Source organism: Kwoniella bestiolae, chromosome 1 (genome assembly GCF_000512585.2).
Source record: "Kwoniella bestiolae CBS 10118 chromosome 1, complete sequence".
NCBI classification, from domain to species: domain Eukaryota; kingdom Fungi; phylum Basidiomycota; class Tremellomycetes; order Tremellales; family Cryptococcaceae; genus Kwoniella; species Kwoniella bestiolae.
The window spans coordinates 4,189,389-4,203,926 of NC_089241.1; the positions used below are offsets into that span (position 1 = coordinate 4,189,389).

Genomic DNA, 14,538 nt, shown 5'->3' on the forward strand with positions numbered 1-14,538 from the left:
ACTCTATCAACAACTCAAGCGACAGAAAGCCCCAACAACATGTCAGGTGGTCCACCCCCTCCCAACGGTTTCAACCCCGGTGCATTCGAGTTCAGACCCGGACAAGGTGCACCCTTTGTCCCCCGTGGTCAATCACAACAACAACAACAGCAAGGATTCCCAGGACAAGGCCAGCAAGGATATGGAGGGTACGGTCAATACGGCCAACAACAAGGTAGTTATGGTGGATACCCTCAACAAGGTTATGGAGGATACCCTCAATACGGAGGTCAACAGGGCGGATATCCCCAACAATCCCAATCTGGAGCCTACATACCACCCAATGCTAGAGGTAACTTCCAACAACAAGCTCCCGTAAGAAATGTCCAGGGATTCCAACCTCCAAACTTACCTCCTACTTCCTCATCGCCTAAACCCGACTCCACCCCTGCAGCAGCTGGTAAACCCGTATCATTGTCTATTGGAGGTGCCCCCAAAGCTGCTCCATCACTTTCTATCGGCGGAGGTGCCCCTAAAGCTGCTCCATCACTCTCCATGGGAGGAGGTGCGCCAAAGGCTGCTCCGTCGCTCTCTATTGGCGGTGGTGCGCCAAAAGCTGCCCCTTCGTTATCAATCGGAGGTAGTGCTCCCAAGGCCGCTCCCTCGTTATCAATCGGTGGTGCCCCTAAAGCTGCTCCTTCATTATCAATCGGCGGAGGCAAGAAACCCGAAGAGAAGAAGGAAGAAGAAAAACCCGCTCCAGCAGCTGAAGAAGCCACACCCGCCCCTGCAGCACCAGCAGCTACCACCGATGCTCAAGTCAAAGTTGTCTCTTCCACCTCAGACGCACCTGCAGCTTCTTCCACCCCCGCGCCCGCATCCGTCGCTGCCTCAGGAACATCCACACCATCCGGAACGAACTACACCAAAGTCTCAGCGAAGAACGACGCGGATGCCATCTTAAAGGAACAGGCAGCTGCCGGAGCTGAAGCCCTGAAAGATCTGTACGGGGACGACGTAAAAGATACCAATTCGAAATCCCACTTGAACATCATCTTCACAGGACATGTAGATGCTGGTAAATCCACTATGGGTGGTCAACTCTTGTTTTTGACCGGAGCGGTAGATAAGAGGACAATGGAGAAGTACGAGCAAGAGGCCAAAGCTGCTGGAAGGGAGACGTGGTACCTCTCCTGGGCTCTTGATTCGAACAAGGAGGAAAGGGCTCAGGGAAAGACCATCGAAGTTGGACGATCGTACTTCGAGAGTGAGAAGCGGAGGTACACCATCTTGGACGCTCCGGGTCATAAAACTTATGTACCTTCTATGATCTCTGGTGCGGCTCAGGCTGATGTGGCTATCTTGGTGAGTCCGTTGTTCCTGTACTCTGACTACAAATCATTCTTGTATGCCTTCGATCCGCTGTGTTCAGTCTGGCTAGGGTAGCTCAGAGCTGATTCTCATATCGACTTAGGTCCTCTCCGCAAGAAAAGGTGAATTCGAAACTGGATTCGAAAGGGAAGGTCAAACAAGAGAACACGCAATGTTAATCAAGAACAACGGTGTAAACAAATTGATCGTCGCTGTAAACAAGATGGATGATCCAACGGTACAATGGGATAAAGAGAGGTGAGGGCATTTCTTAATAAATGCCGAAAAAAGTTGCATCGTATTGACGTATTATTAAACCCAGATACGACGATATCTGCAAGAAGATCACTCCTTTCCTTAAATCAGTAGGATTTAACCCCAAGACCGACCTTACTTTCATCCCTGTATCAGGTCAGATCGCTCAGAACATCAAGGATAGGATAGATAAGAAGATTGCGCCATGGTACGAGTGAGTGACTCTTCCTTTGGGTTGTATGAGGAATGCGAATGTGGCGGTTTTGCCACTTTCGATGCCAGGCGTTTTCTGGTCGTCTTCCTGCTCTTTACCATCCACCTGCTATCCCTCACATGCTTCATTGTCGTCCTGAAGACTTGAACGAGGGTAACAGACAGTGGGATGGAGTCTGAACACCCGGATGTATGATTCGGATGCTTGTGTTGTGTGGGGAAGGAGCGATTAAACGCTGACACATCTGTTCCTTCTCCAGGGGTCCTTCGCTTCTCGAACACCTAGATGAGATGCAGGTTATGGAGAGAGATATCGACGCCGGGTTGATATTCCCAGTCAACGAGAAGTATGCTGAGCTCGGTAAGTTCCTCTTTGAACTGATAAAAGCGCCAGCTGACCCTTTTCGAAGGTACGATGGTGATGGGTAAGATTGAGGCGGGCAGGGTCAAGAAGGGGAACAAATTACTTTTGATGCCCAACAAAGTAAGTCTATCCTGTCTGACCAAGCTTTCATTGAAGATAGGAAGTGTGGACCGCATGGAAAGCAGAATGTATTAGCGGAAACTATGCATTGAGGCTGACATTTTTTTCCAATCTCCTAGACACCCGTTGAAGTCAGTGCGGTATATGCTGAGACTGGAGAAGAACTAGAACAAGGATTTGCAGGGGAGAGTGCTAGAATCAGGATCAGTGGTATCTCCGATAAAGACATAACGCCAGGATTCGTATTGTGTTCTCCTCAACAACCAGTCAAGACCGTCACTGCTTTCCGGGCCGATCTGAGTATCATCGAAGCTAAGAATATCATTTGTGGAGGTTATACTTGTGTTCTCCATGTTCACACATTAGCTGAGGAGGTGACTTTGACGGTATGTGGCATTTTCCCAATTCCCATCCTTTGATTGTCGCATGTTTCTTCGATGGGTACAAAACGCTGACAACTGTTTTTCATCTTTGTTTTTCTTTTATATATATAGGCTTTACTCGCATACTTTGACAAGAAGACTCTTGAGTCGTTTTCTGATTGATCCTGACATGCATATACTAACATTTGAAATTTTTTGTAGGAAGAAAGTCGAAGAAGCCACCTCAATTCGCCAAACAAGGAATGTTGGTCTCCGTCCTCATAGAAACTACTGCTCCTATCTGTATCGAGACGTACAAGGACTCCAAGATCTTGGGTAGATTCTCACTGCGTGACGAAGGTAAGCGACTTGCACCTCATGAAACGATGTGATGGCTGGATGCTAAGATCTCATATGTGGGATGTAGGTAAAACAGTGGCAATTGGAAAAGTCACCAAACTCATCGAGAAGCCCGAAGACCTGCCTAACGTCGCCGGACTTACACTTGCTGGTAACGCTGCTTAAGCTGGCATCAACGCCTGAAGCATCATCGGACTGGATCTCAAGAGAAAAATTCAGTCGAATGTAGATGCTGCTAGATAGATAGTGGAAGAAGAACGTAGGAAGAGATGGGTGGTATGTATATATTGGATATGAATGGAGGATGTATTGATTTGCATAGGACGATCAGAAGTACACGTGAGTAGAAGATCCGATGAGCTGGGAAAAGAGGAGGGCGGGACGGGGAGGAGGAGAGGGGCAGAGACCAAGAGAAGAGAAAAGACGAGAGAAGAGGGAAGACAAGGGCGACTGATCGGAAGGAGGGAAGGGGTAGAGGATGGGGCAGAGAAGGAGGAACGGGGAAGGTGGATTTGGGAAGATTGAAAGGAGAAATGAAGGTTGACAGGAAGACACTGGGGACATGGACGCAGAGGGTCGAGTAGGAACAATCCGGTCTGTCAAGGTTCTAACTCAGTACTGACGGATACTGCACAAATTCTACGGTTCATTTGCCTACTGACATCGTTAAAGAGCAGGCCGAAGGAGACTAACGACAACAAGCATCTTCGACCACTAATTGCCCACACGTATCGACTGAATGCTTGTTGAATGGATGGCCCACAGTTTAAGTGTATCGTTCTCAGTCACCACATTGTTCATATGCGTATACAGCCCACTGGAGCTAAGGGATTTCAACTTCGACCGACCATAGGTGCCTTCAGCTCTACGATTCATTTACAGGTCTACCAGCCAAGACATGGTCCAAGCTTAGAGTGTGTTGAATCCCCAGTCCAGATCCCAATCCCACACCCATCCATTCCAGCCATTCCTCTACTGCTTCTCACGTACCTATGACATCAAACGGGCATTCTCAAGCATGTGGAAGTTACATATAAACTCTACTCAACTCTCACCATTCCATCCTCTTCTCCTCACCTCACATCTCATCTTCTCTCCTCAAACCTAAAACCCAAAAAGACTGGACTCCTGGTGATCCATCTACTGTTCTCAGCCCACAAAACAACCTCAACGCTCATTCCAAAATCTACCCTGCCAACACACATAGTAACGCTAACATACAAAAGAATCGACAAATCCACAAACGAACGATCAGAAATCAACTCAAGACCGACTCCTTAATTGGTGTAGTATAGCAAAAACATTTGTCAATCCTTTCGGCAGGCCGAATTGCAGAACAAAGCGAGCAGAGCTTGCTTCGTCATCTTATAACAGTAGAAACAATCTTCAACTAAACCAGGTTGTCCAGTCACCCCTCTTCTTTCTCCTAAAACGTAAAAAGACATTAGTCATCAAATCAAAATGGTTCAAATCAAATCTTCCGTACTCGTTGCTGCCGCTGCCATCTCGGCTGCGTCGGCATTGCCCACTTCCTCTTCTCAGCAGAACAACCTCGTAGATCTCGTAGTTGGTTCTGCCGCCAACGGAGGTAGTCCCACTAAAGCGGTATCCACGAATGATTTTAGAGGGAACGAGCAGGAGGTTAAAGATGCGGTGATTGATTTGGACGCTGATCTGGGTAGAGTTCAAGTGAGTGGACTTTTTCACCTTCATTTTGGTATAAAGGAGAGCCAGCGCTGATGTACATTACATGACCGCACAGCCTCTACTCCAAGCTCGAAGAGAGCGAAAAGGCGATGACGAGGATGGAGGGCTCAAGAGATCAGTAAAGGATATGGTGAAGAATGTAGAGGAAAAGGCCAAGAGTGGAGGAGGAAGGATGTGGAAGGGGAAGCCTTCTAAGAGAGGTCCATGGAGGAATGGTGGTGATGTAAGTTCATCATTCGTTAGCTCAGTCCAGGTCTATGTGACTGATGGATGGGTACAGCTGATCGACCTCAATATCGGTCATGGGGCTGTTGATGTGAATACCGACCATGGTCGACCTGTGAGTCCTCTCTCTCAATTATCATCTTCTACCCTACTCTGAGCAGTTCTAGCTAATCGACTTTCATTGCATAGCTCGTCAATGGCAACCTACTCGACCTGGCCATTAGGTCGCCTCACCACGACGACCGAGTAATCCTAACAGGGGACGATCACGAATACTACCGGAACTCAGGCCACAGAGGACACCATCACGGCAACGTCAATGTACACGAGCACACCCACCTACACGCAAGACACCACGGTCACGGGAGACACAGACACTCGGTCGTGGAAGTGATTGGAGATGGGTACAGAGGACACCACAGAGGTGGATACGAGTTCATCGATACCGGTCGACACGGGTACAGAAACGGTGATGTGGACGTGCATGAACATACTCACATTCACGATAGGTCTCACCACGACGATGTGGTTGTTGTCGATGGGGGGAGACACAGACATGTTGATGGGGTTGTGGTTGTTGATGGTGGACGACATAGACATGGCGATGATGTGAGTTATCTCTCTTCGCCTGACCCGTCTCCATTACCGCTGAGCTGAGCTGACGGGGGTGTTTAGGTGACCGTGGTGAACAACGGACACCGACATGGCGATACTACTGTTGTCAACAATGATGGTCATCACAGGCATGGCGATACTACTATCGTCAACAACGGACACCACCGAGGCGACACGACGGTAGTGAACAATCACAAGCGATCACCTAAGCTTGGGTTCTCGTCCAAACTTGCCGGGCTGGGACGAGCGTTCCTCAAGAGATCTCATTCGGACGATAGACATTGGAGACATGATGATGATACTACTATAGTGAACAACGGAAGACACGGGGACACCACCATAATAGATGGGGAAAGACACCACGATACCACGTTGATCAATAACGGTCGACACGGTGAAACCACACTCATCAACGGTGGAAGACACGACGATACGCTTATAGTCGATAACGACAGACACAGACATAATGGTGATACAACTATAGTGAACAACGACAGACATCACGATACCACTGTGGTCAATAATGGACGACATGGCGATACGACCGTAGTGAATAATGGTGGATACAGACACCATGGGAATACGACTGTAGTGAACAACCATAAGCGTGGTCACCACCATGACGATCGAATCATCGTGGTGGGTGATCAGAGACGGTACAGAGATGCCGACTTCTACTACAGGAACTCATGGGATAACGGGTTGAGCTACGGTAAACCCATCTACTTCTCTGATGGAGGAAGTTTCAACAGGGTGAGGATGATTGATAATTACGGGTACAGACATGGTTCTCCCCGTGGAGGGTTCGTCGGTGTGGGTGGAGGAATGACCGTCATCCCTGCTGACGCTATCCCGTTGCGAGGTGGGAGATATAACGATTATCCTTATGGATATGGATACCACTATGGAAGGTATGGTAAGAGGGAAGGCGATGAGAAAAGACATCATCACGATGAGCACGACGATATCACCGTGATTAATAATGATAATCACCATGGACATCACGGGCACCACGATGAAGATGTTACGGTCGTCAATAACCATAAACGACACCACGGCCATGATGACGATAGACACTGCCGACATGGGAGATGTGATGGTGATGATGTGACGATTGTTAATAATCATAAGAGACAGATGATGCAGGATAATGGTATGGGTGGTGCGCCGGGGTATATCGATGTCACCGTGAGTCCATCTTCCCTCGGTACTGACCTTTTTGTCTTACTACACCACATCACACATGCTCATACTCTGACCAATAACTCAGAGCCCCGTCTTCAACTCCACCACCGCCACTCGAATCGCCTCTCTAGTCCTCTCCACATCAAACGGTACAGATGCCAACTCGACCTTCGTCCTGAACGCGTCAAGCAACATCCGTACTCAAGTCTACCTCGTCCCAATCTCCCAAGGTAACTCCACCGTAGCTTCTGCCGCTGCGAGCTCCAACTCCACGTCCACCTCGCCCATCTCGGTCAATCTCAAAGTCCCAATCTTCGTAGCTTCCACAGCGTCCGTTGAACCGTACTGCGCAACTTTCGATCCCTCACCTGAGAACCCTGCTCCGCTGACCGTCACGCCATGTACCAATGAGACAGTCTCGTCGCACGAGAGTCAGAAGTTCTTGTACAACCCTGATACAGGTGTGATCCACCCGGACTGGCAACCTTCCACCGACGCCCAGCAATTGCTACAGGCAGTTCCGGACAGTGTCGATGAGGCTGATCCAACCCAAGCCCAAGCTCAGGACGTAGATATGTCTGCTGAGGCTGAGGCTGATCCAGCCACCTCCGCCGAGACTCCCGCAGCCACTGTCGCTAGACGAGCCACACCCACACCATCAGGTACTGTCAATTCCCCTCCACCATTGGTCACCTCAGGCCCACAAACCTCAACCGGTTCTACCGCCTTACCTCAACCCCAACCCAGCTCAGGATCGGGCGCTTCCAACGTCACCTTGATTTTCACCCCTGTGAACCCCGCCATCGTCAACTCGGCTTCTGTAAACTTTGATTCTTCTTTCACTCCCGCTGAGGATGATTCTGCCACTCAAGCTGGTATGGACTCTCAACAAGCCACAATGACTAAAAGAGGCTTCCACGCTGTTAACCCTGTCAACCCTGATATCAACGGTGGGAGTTTGAAGGCTGCCGATGTGAACGATCAAGCTCAAACTGCCAGTCAAGCCTCTTCAAACAATTTCAACGATTTCAACGGTATGAACGTCGAGGATGACAGTAACAACGGTAACGATGTCATGAACTCGCAAGCTCAAGCTACCCCTGTGTCATCTTCCTCCTCAATGCCTGTTGACAACTCTTCTCCTGCGGGAGCAAAAGGTATTCACGCAGATGCTAAAGCCAACTTGAACCTCGGTGATTCATTGCTCCAAAAGGTATGTCCCGTCTCATCTTGCTTCAAACGATGGGTTGAGCTGATATCGATGTGATAACTTAGCCAATGATCGCCCCTGAATCCTTGACTGCTCCGTATCAGTGAGTAGTTTCCTTCCTACCTGCGTTGAGGCTCAAGCTGATTGGTGCAGATCTTAATAAGATGGAGATGGACCAAAGCAGAGTCAGTCGATGAGAGCGCTTTGTCGAAGGCTGCCACTGTTGTGTAGAGAGTACGAGAGGATGGACATTTTTAGTATATAATGTTGTATTTGACTTGACTATTCCATTCACTGATTCTTGTACATGGTCTGATCATGTACTAGATCTGTGATTGTATGGTCGGTCATGATGTATGTATGTACTGTACGCATGTCATGTTTTGTTCATGCCACGATGTGATGTTGCCATCGGCCGATAGCAGTACAGATGAGTAAGATTAGTCCGGTGATGATGAAACCCGGTCGTGCCCGAGCAACGACGATCACGCATGTTACGAGTACATGAACCACATCACATCTCTCTACTTGTACACCACTCACATCATTCACCCTTATCAACCGTATCCACCCATTCTAAGCCATGTCTCAAGCACATATAGAACCCCTCTCTCACTTGCATCCACATCACATAGCAGACAAAGAAATAAATCATCCATCCTTCCCTCCACCACCTACAATGGTCGCATCCTCATCGAAATCACCCCTCGCCTCTCCCCCAATGCCAGAATACACCTACGATCAAGGGTCAGCTAGTACATCATCTAGCTTCTTATCCCCTGTTACTCCACAGATGCAGTCGCCCCTGCTGAGAGCGCCTTCAGAAGTGAGTTTGTCATTCTTGTACCGTGCCCGAGGTTCCAAAGGGGACCTGCGTGACAGTCATCACATCTGCTTGGAGTTATCGTGCTAATTCACCCATGGCCATAGATAATACAGAAAGTCCTCTCAGCATCAGGAGGAGATGAAGTTTACGCAATAGCGCAAGCTGCGAAGACGTGCAAGGAGCTTAGATCGATAATATACGATGTGAGTGTGACCGCACCCTCGGATTTCGTTAGCACATGTGCTCCATTGACTTATCGTATGACATTCAGAATCCCGACCAAGCACTTTGGCGCCAGGTGCATCTCCAGCATTACGATGATCCACGTACGGCCGCTGCATTTCCCACTTCGAGAGCTTCTTCGAGTGTAGATTGGAGGCAGCAGGTGCAGGATAGAGAGTTTGTAGCGAGGATATTTCGAGATTGGGATGAAGATCAATATGGCCAACTTGTGAGTCTCTTCCCATCATCAACCTCGGTCAGTAGAAGCTGTACGATCTGACCCTGAACTGGGACCAGGACAAACACGCCGACCTAATCTGCACTACTTTGATGGAAATGTACCTAGAAATCACGCCTGCGACTCCCTCCCACGATCCAAGGACATCAGATGACTCCCCCAACTGTACCCTACTGTCCAGCTGGCTCCGCTCAGCTCTATTTAAGTACATATATGAAAGCCAGTACTTCACCGAACCTGAACCTACCACATCATACCAACTCCGATCATCGCCTAAACGAGTGAAGAAGAACCCTGTGGATCCGATAATGTCTAGATTGCATTGTTTAGTACCACCAGAATATGATGATGATTTAAGGGAAGATCGGGAGTGGAGGGGATTCGCAAGGAGGACAGTGTACAATGCCAAGAATTTCCGGGAGGAGAATGATTATGGGCCTTTCACGGGTGATGGGAAAGTAAACTGGGAATTGGTGGATGCGATCAGCTCGGTCATGAGTAGGTCCTCTGCGTCTTACATCTATAACTGACTGAAGATGGTGTAGGATAGATTGCTAATTCGCTGGTACAGTGTGTAATGCTCAAGAAGTCATCAAGAATGAACCTACCGCTTGGCTTCCTGCCGTGCAGCCCATGTCCTACGGTGTAGAATCAGTTAGGGGATGGGGATATACCGAACTGAAGAGACCGGATAACCTCGCTGAAGGGGATGTATGGGACTGGGCCGGGGTGGAAGGTAATTGGTGTGGATGTTATGCTTTCATGGAGTGAGTTGAACAATCTATCCGAAGACATGTCGACTGATTCCTGCTTTAAACGTAGCTATGTCGACTGGGTTGCACTCAACTATCCCCAATCAGCCTTTCTCCACCGACTCAGCTCCGAGATCGATCTCTCTTTATACCACGAAGCTCTGGGCGATCTGATGCAGCTAGAGTTGAAGATCTGCACCGATCCTCACACGTCCAATCCCAGGGATAATCGGTGTACTTCCCATGAATTCGAAAATGACCGAACCCCCTTACCTTCGGTAGACACGGATTTACCATCCTCGGACTTACTCCCACCGATATATTTCCATGGGTCGAGTGTGCCCTATGCAGGTGGCGATGCCCCTCCCTTGCCTCAGAATGCGATTCGAGGAGTGGCGAGATTGACGGCCGATAATCCGCCTCAGGTCAGGTGGACTATGATTATTAGGTATAGGGATTCGGATAGATGGAGGTTGGAGTGCGTGCAGGTGGGAGGAAGGGGGTCGAAGAGGGGTTTCTTCGGGGTGAGTATATTACATCATCCCTTGTAAACTTCGTTGATCTAATCACTGATTCTGTGTTGATCGCAGATCTGGTCAGACGCTACGAGGGGCGAACAATCGCCTTGTGGTCCTGCTTGGTATTGGAAGACTTAGTCATGGCCGTGGAACCCGCCCAATTGTGCGAAAGTGTATCATCAAGCAGAGAACTGTATGACTGGTATAGACGTATTGTGTATGATAGTACGAGCTCATGATCGTTGTGTATCGGTATCGGTGTATGTTAATTTGTACTGTACATGGGTGTATATATGTCGTCTCTAGAGTGATATACAACGTTATGAAACTCCTCCGCGCCCTCTCCCCATAATTCAGCATTATCCAACCACATCCAGCTACACCCCAATAGACGCTAACCACCTTCGAGCACCGTCCGCACTACCACCACGACTTCCGCCTCGTCCTCCCGGCACGGCCAAGACGGACGGTATGAGCGGATTGGAGGAAGCTGCTGAGGCTTTTCGATTGCGTGACGCTGCTTGGACTGGGGAGAGAAATGGTGATCAGCTCTGATTCAATGCAGAAGACAAGCCATTGAAGGGAAAGAACGGGTCAAGCGATAATAACGAAGACTCGAGCATGGTGATTGGTAGGACGAGCGCAGAAAAAGCGAAGACGAGATGACACATTACGCGCAGTGGGAAGGGGTATCAGTGCACCTACCACAAGCTGATATCTCGTTGATGTTCGTCTCCAAGACCAGACCACCTTGTATGATCTCTGATAGGACGTGATGCACCTGATCAATGTGGAAAAGAAAGAGTCAGTCTCAACATATCATGACTGAGATGGACCCCCGCAAGGTCTGTATGAATCATGAGAGACGTCTGAATAGGAACACCCAGCTCACCTCGTCGAAATGGAAGATCAAATCCAATTCGCACACGTTCTCAAAAGACCTATCCAACGACTCTACGAACACCTGAATCAAATCTAATATACCCAGCTCAGACTCTGCTCCATCAACAACGAAACTATCTCGGTGATCAACCGACATCAGCTCGACGACCTCATCCAAGCTGTATTATATAGGAAATCGCTCACACAAAATACAACGTCGCATAATGCCTATAAATCACCCTCGTATCATCCCCCTCCTTCCTCTTCCCCTTCTCTACGGTGGTACTACCAGGTGTGGGGAATACCAGATCAGGCGCATCTAGAAAGTTACACACCCCAGCTGGACGGTCGGATATCAGACTGAATATCTGCGAGATCAACGATTGTTGGACCAGGGGCGGGAGGGGGGTGAAGAATTTGGATAAGCGGGGTTTACCGTGGGTGTTGAATATCAGGACGGCGTGGATCATCCTGAGGAGTATGAGTGTTCAAGCTGTGGGTGATGATCGTGATATGAGATGTGAATTGTAGTGATAGCTAGGTGTGACGGTGTCATTAACATGAAGAGAGCAGCTGTGAGCGCGAAACGTTATGATGCAATCGGTCTCGTTGACCAAGGAAAAGCATCGAATAGACTTGTGAAGGAGAGAAGCATGCAATTCTCTGTTCGTATAACGGCTAGTATGGCCGCTTGTCACTGTTTACAGTCGCGCGGCAGATCAGAGTTCGATTCTCTGACAGAGAGTAATTCTTTTTGTCTTTTTGCGTTTCCGTGCACCCTCACAACTCGGAGACACTTTCTGCAGCTTGAAGCATCGAAACATCAACAAAGTCCCTGAAGATAGCCCTAAGAGAGGTGCGTGCCATGCCCTCCTCTGGGATTTCTGCTCTATGTTTCTGTGGTGGACAGAGTGCCACTGTCATCTGGATGACAACCCCCTCAAGTGATCTGGGTTCCCCTGGAGCACATTCGACACTCAAAAAGTTCACATAACCTATCAAGACAGTACATCCTGCACTTGTAACACAAGCCCAGAAGTGACATACAGGTAGTATCAATAGTCCGACCTCTAGGACCTAATCAATCTCTCCCGCACTTGAAGAGAGATGATATCATTGACCGGTCGTCTAGTTTCAAACGTCACATCTGGGCTTACAGCACAAATTCAAGGTATACTGCCATGGCAGGTCATGCGTTACCTTTGGCCAAAGGGAATCGAAATGTCTCTGCGTTAATCAGGCGTCCAAAGCCTGAGTCGAGCCTGACAAACCGCTCCAGGGAGACGTAACTGAGATCTGACTGTGAAGTAGGCCCTTGGCCAACCAAGGAGTACGTATCATATATCATGCATTCACCGAGAGGTGCGTACCGCTCTATCCTCGAATGTCATCCCTGCACCAGCATCTATCAGCTTCAATCTTTTGGTGATAGGGGAACACCTTACTCACGTGTACGAGTCCTCCGGCATCCTGATCCCATCATTGATACTGGCTCCCATCAATCTCCCACCATCAACAGTCAACAACGCGTGATTCATGTACCCTCCCGCGGCACTAGACAACAGCAAGACAGGCCCGACCATCTCTTCGGGTCTACCTGGTCTGCCGGCCGTGCATCGCAAAGCAGCCTTTTCAGCCTGGTTGTTGATGTTGTAGCTGTGTTTACCAGCTGTGACACCTGTCATTTCTGAAGGGAAGATCCCTGGACAGATAGTGTTGACTCGGATCTTCATACTGCGTAGTCTGTGTTATCAGCAAACCACGATAGAGGAGATAGATGGATAGAGACACTCACGGATGGAGTCGACCAGCAAGCAGTTTAGCGAGATGGATGACTATACATACAGGTTAATAGGTATCCATCACAGCACTTTAGGGACCTACCAGCAGCTTTTGATACGCCGTAGGTCAGCGAACCCATCGATCTGCCCAACTTGACATCAGCGGTCTTTTTTTGATCTTTTCGAGGAGTCGGAGTCGGAGTCTGATGGCTCACCTTATATTGGCGAGACCTGCCAGAGACGCAATCACGCAAACATTTGGATCGCTTGATTTTCGGAGCAGTGGTACGAAATTCACGGTCAAGAAGTAGACACCGTTGACATTGACTAAACGGGGGATCAGCATAGGTTCACCTTGTTTTAGGTACACGGGCTCAGATGAGCAAAGACTCACTTTGATTACTTCTATCGAAATCTTCTCTGATCAATGAATATGAAGCTTCAGCGGACTGATTTTTTCATTACAAGACTGGACAAACTCACTCTTCTAGTCCATTTATAAGCATGTTCTCGACTTGGTCGGCTGTAAAGCGTGACAGATTAGCGATATCTGTACTACACATCAATCAATTGTCACAGGCACTCACGATCGTTGTGGTCCTTAGCACCGACTCTCCAAGGACTGTTCACTCCCGCACAGTTGATGAGCGTATCGATCTAATGGTCTCACATAGTCAGCACCGACCCCAAGGCCCTTGTACATGACTTCACAGCTCACATGAGACTCTTTGGCTTGTACGGCAGCAACGATGTCCTGACAGCTCTTCTTACTCTGCACGTCGCCTTGAATGCTATTTACATAACTTGAGTGATCTGCTATCCCAGTAGTCCGAAGACACACTCACACGTGTATGTCACCTCCAATCTGCTTAGCAGCTTCCTCCAACGTTTCCAGCCTCCTTCCCACGATGTATACCCTAGCCCCGTTCAAGGCAAATCCTTCTGCAATCGCTTTCCCCAGACCTGATCCTCCGCCAGTGATCACCACGACTTTCCCCTTGACCGCGAAGAGGTCTTCGACTTTGAAGGATACTTGTTGTTCGGCCATTGTTTCTTGTTTCCGTTTGCAGCTGAGAGTAAGCTAATCATTCGTGAAGCGACAGATACATTTGACTAAAGCAGTTTCCAATCCTGGTGAACATCTCAACTAAGTTGGCCTTGGACCCGATCAAAAGTGACCATCCCGGTGGAGGTAGCTCGTGTTTACCGGCCCGAACCATTTTGTTGCGTTGATTCATTCCCGACGCCTAAATGACCAAGCCGCCTGCAGGTATAGGTGGATCCTCTTAGCTTTCAAGCTGAAGAGTGCAACAGACATTCATTTGGCACATGGGGACCAGGGAACAAGGGGAA

The 14,538-nt window shown here is 48.8% G+C and overlaps 5 protein-coding genes across 5 annotated transcripts; 3 read left to right on the forward strand and 2 right to left on the reverse strand.

Moving 5' to 3' along the window:
- Nucleotides 1-39: 39 nt before the first annotated feature.
- I302_101572 (translation elongation factor Tu) lies at nucleotides 40-3,189 on the forward strand (the record flags this gene model as incomplete). Its single annotated transcript, XM_019186958.1, has 9 exons — nucleotides 40-1,344; nucleotides 1,454-1,608; nucleotides 1,673-1,819; nucleotides 2,079-2,179; nucleotides 2,229-2,302; nucleotides 2,422-2,688; nucleotides 2,797-2,831; nucleotides 2,891-3,024; nucleotides 3,092-3,189. The coding sequence occupies 9 exons, from the start codon at nucleotides 40-42 to the stop codon at nucleotides 3,187-3,189; spliced, it is 2,316 nt and encodes a 771-aa protein (XP_019049836.1).
- Nucleotides 3,190-4,485: 1,296 nt separating this feature from the next.
- On the forward strand, nucleotides 4,486-8,197 carry I302_101573 (uncharacterized protein; the record flags this gene model as incomplete). Its single annotated transcript, XM_019186959.1, has 8 exons — nucleotides 4,486-4,713; nucleotides 4,787-4,954; nucleotides 5,012-5,071; nucleotides 5,146-5,565; nucleotides 5,632-6,759; nucleotides 6,842-7,969; nucleotides 8,032-8,069; nucleotides 8,131-8,197. 8 exons carry the CDS (start codon nucleotides 4,486-4,488, stop codon nucleotides 8,195-8,197), a joined length of 3,237 nt encoding a protein of 1,078 aa, XP_019049837.1.
- Nucleotides 8,198-8,645: 448 nt separating this feature from the next.
- I302_101574 (uncharacterized protein) lies at nucleotides 8,646-10,660 on the forward strand (the record flags this gene model as incomplete). The annotated part of the gene is made up of 7 exons (XM_019186960.1): nucleotides 8,646-8,792; nucleotides 8,897-8,995; nucleotides 9,064-9,243; nucleotides 9,312-9,750; nucleotides 9,824-10,019; nucleotides 10,075-10,528; nucleotides 10,595-10,660. 7 exons carry the CDS (start codon nucleotides 8,646-8,648, stop codon nucleotides 10,658-10,660), a joined length of 1,581 nt encoding a protein of 526 aa, XP_019049838.1.
- Nucleotides 10,661-10,899: 239 nt separating this feature from the next.
- Nucleotides 10,900-11,874, reverse strand: I302_101575 (uncharacterized protein; the record flags this gene model as incomplete). Its single annotated transcript, XM_019186961.1, has 4 exons — nucleotides 10,900-11,048; nucleotides 11,228-11,303; nucleotides 11,415-11,538; nucleotides 11,609-11,874. The coding sequence occupies 4 exons, from the start codon at nucleotides 11,872-11,874 to the stop codon at nucleotides 10,900-10,902; spliced, it is 615 nt and encodes a 204-aa protein (XP_019049839.1).
- A 975-nt stretch (nucleotides 11,875-12,849) lies between these two features.
- I302_101576 (uncharacterized protein) lies at nucleotides 12,850-14,233 on the reverse strand (the record flags this gene model as incomplete). The annotated part of the gene is made up of 9 exons (XM_019186962.2): nucleotides 12,850-13,138; nucleotides 13,200-13,239; nucleotides 13,289-13,329; nucleotides 13,401-13,512; nucleotides 13,580-13,605; nucleotides 13,669-13,708; nucleotides 13,773-13,842; nucleotides 13,904-13,976; nucleotides 14,031-14,233. The coding sequence occupies 9 exons, from the start codon at nucleotides 14,231-14,233 to the stop codon at nucleotides 12,850-12,852; spliced, it is 894 nt and encodes a 297-aa protein (XP_019049840.2).
- Between the last annotated feature and the right edge of the window lie 305 nt (nucleotides 14,234-14,538).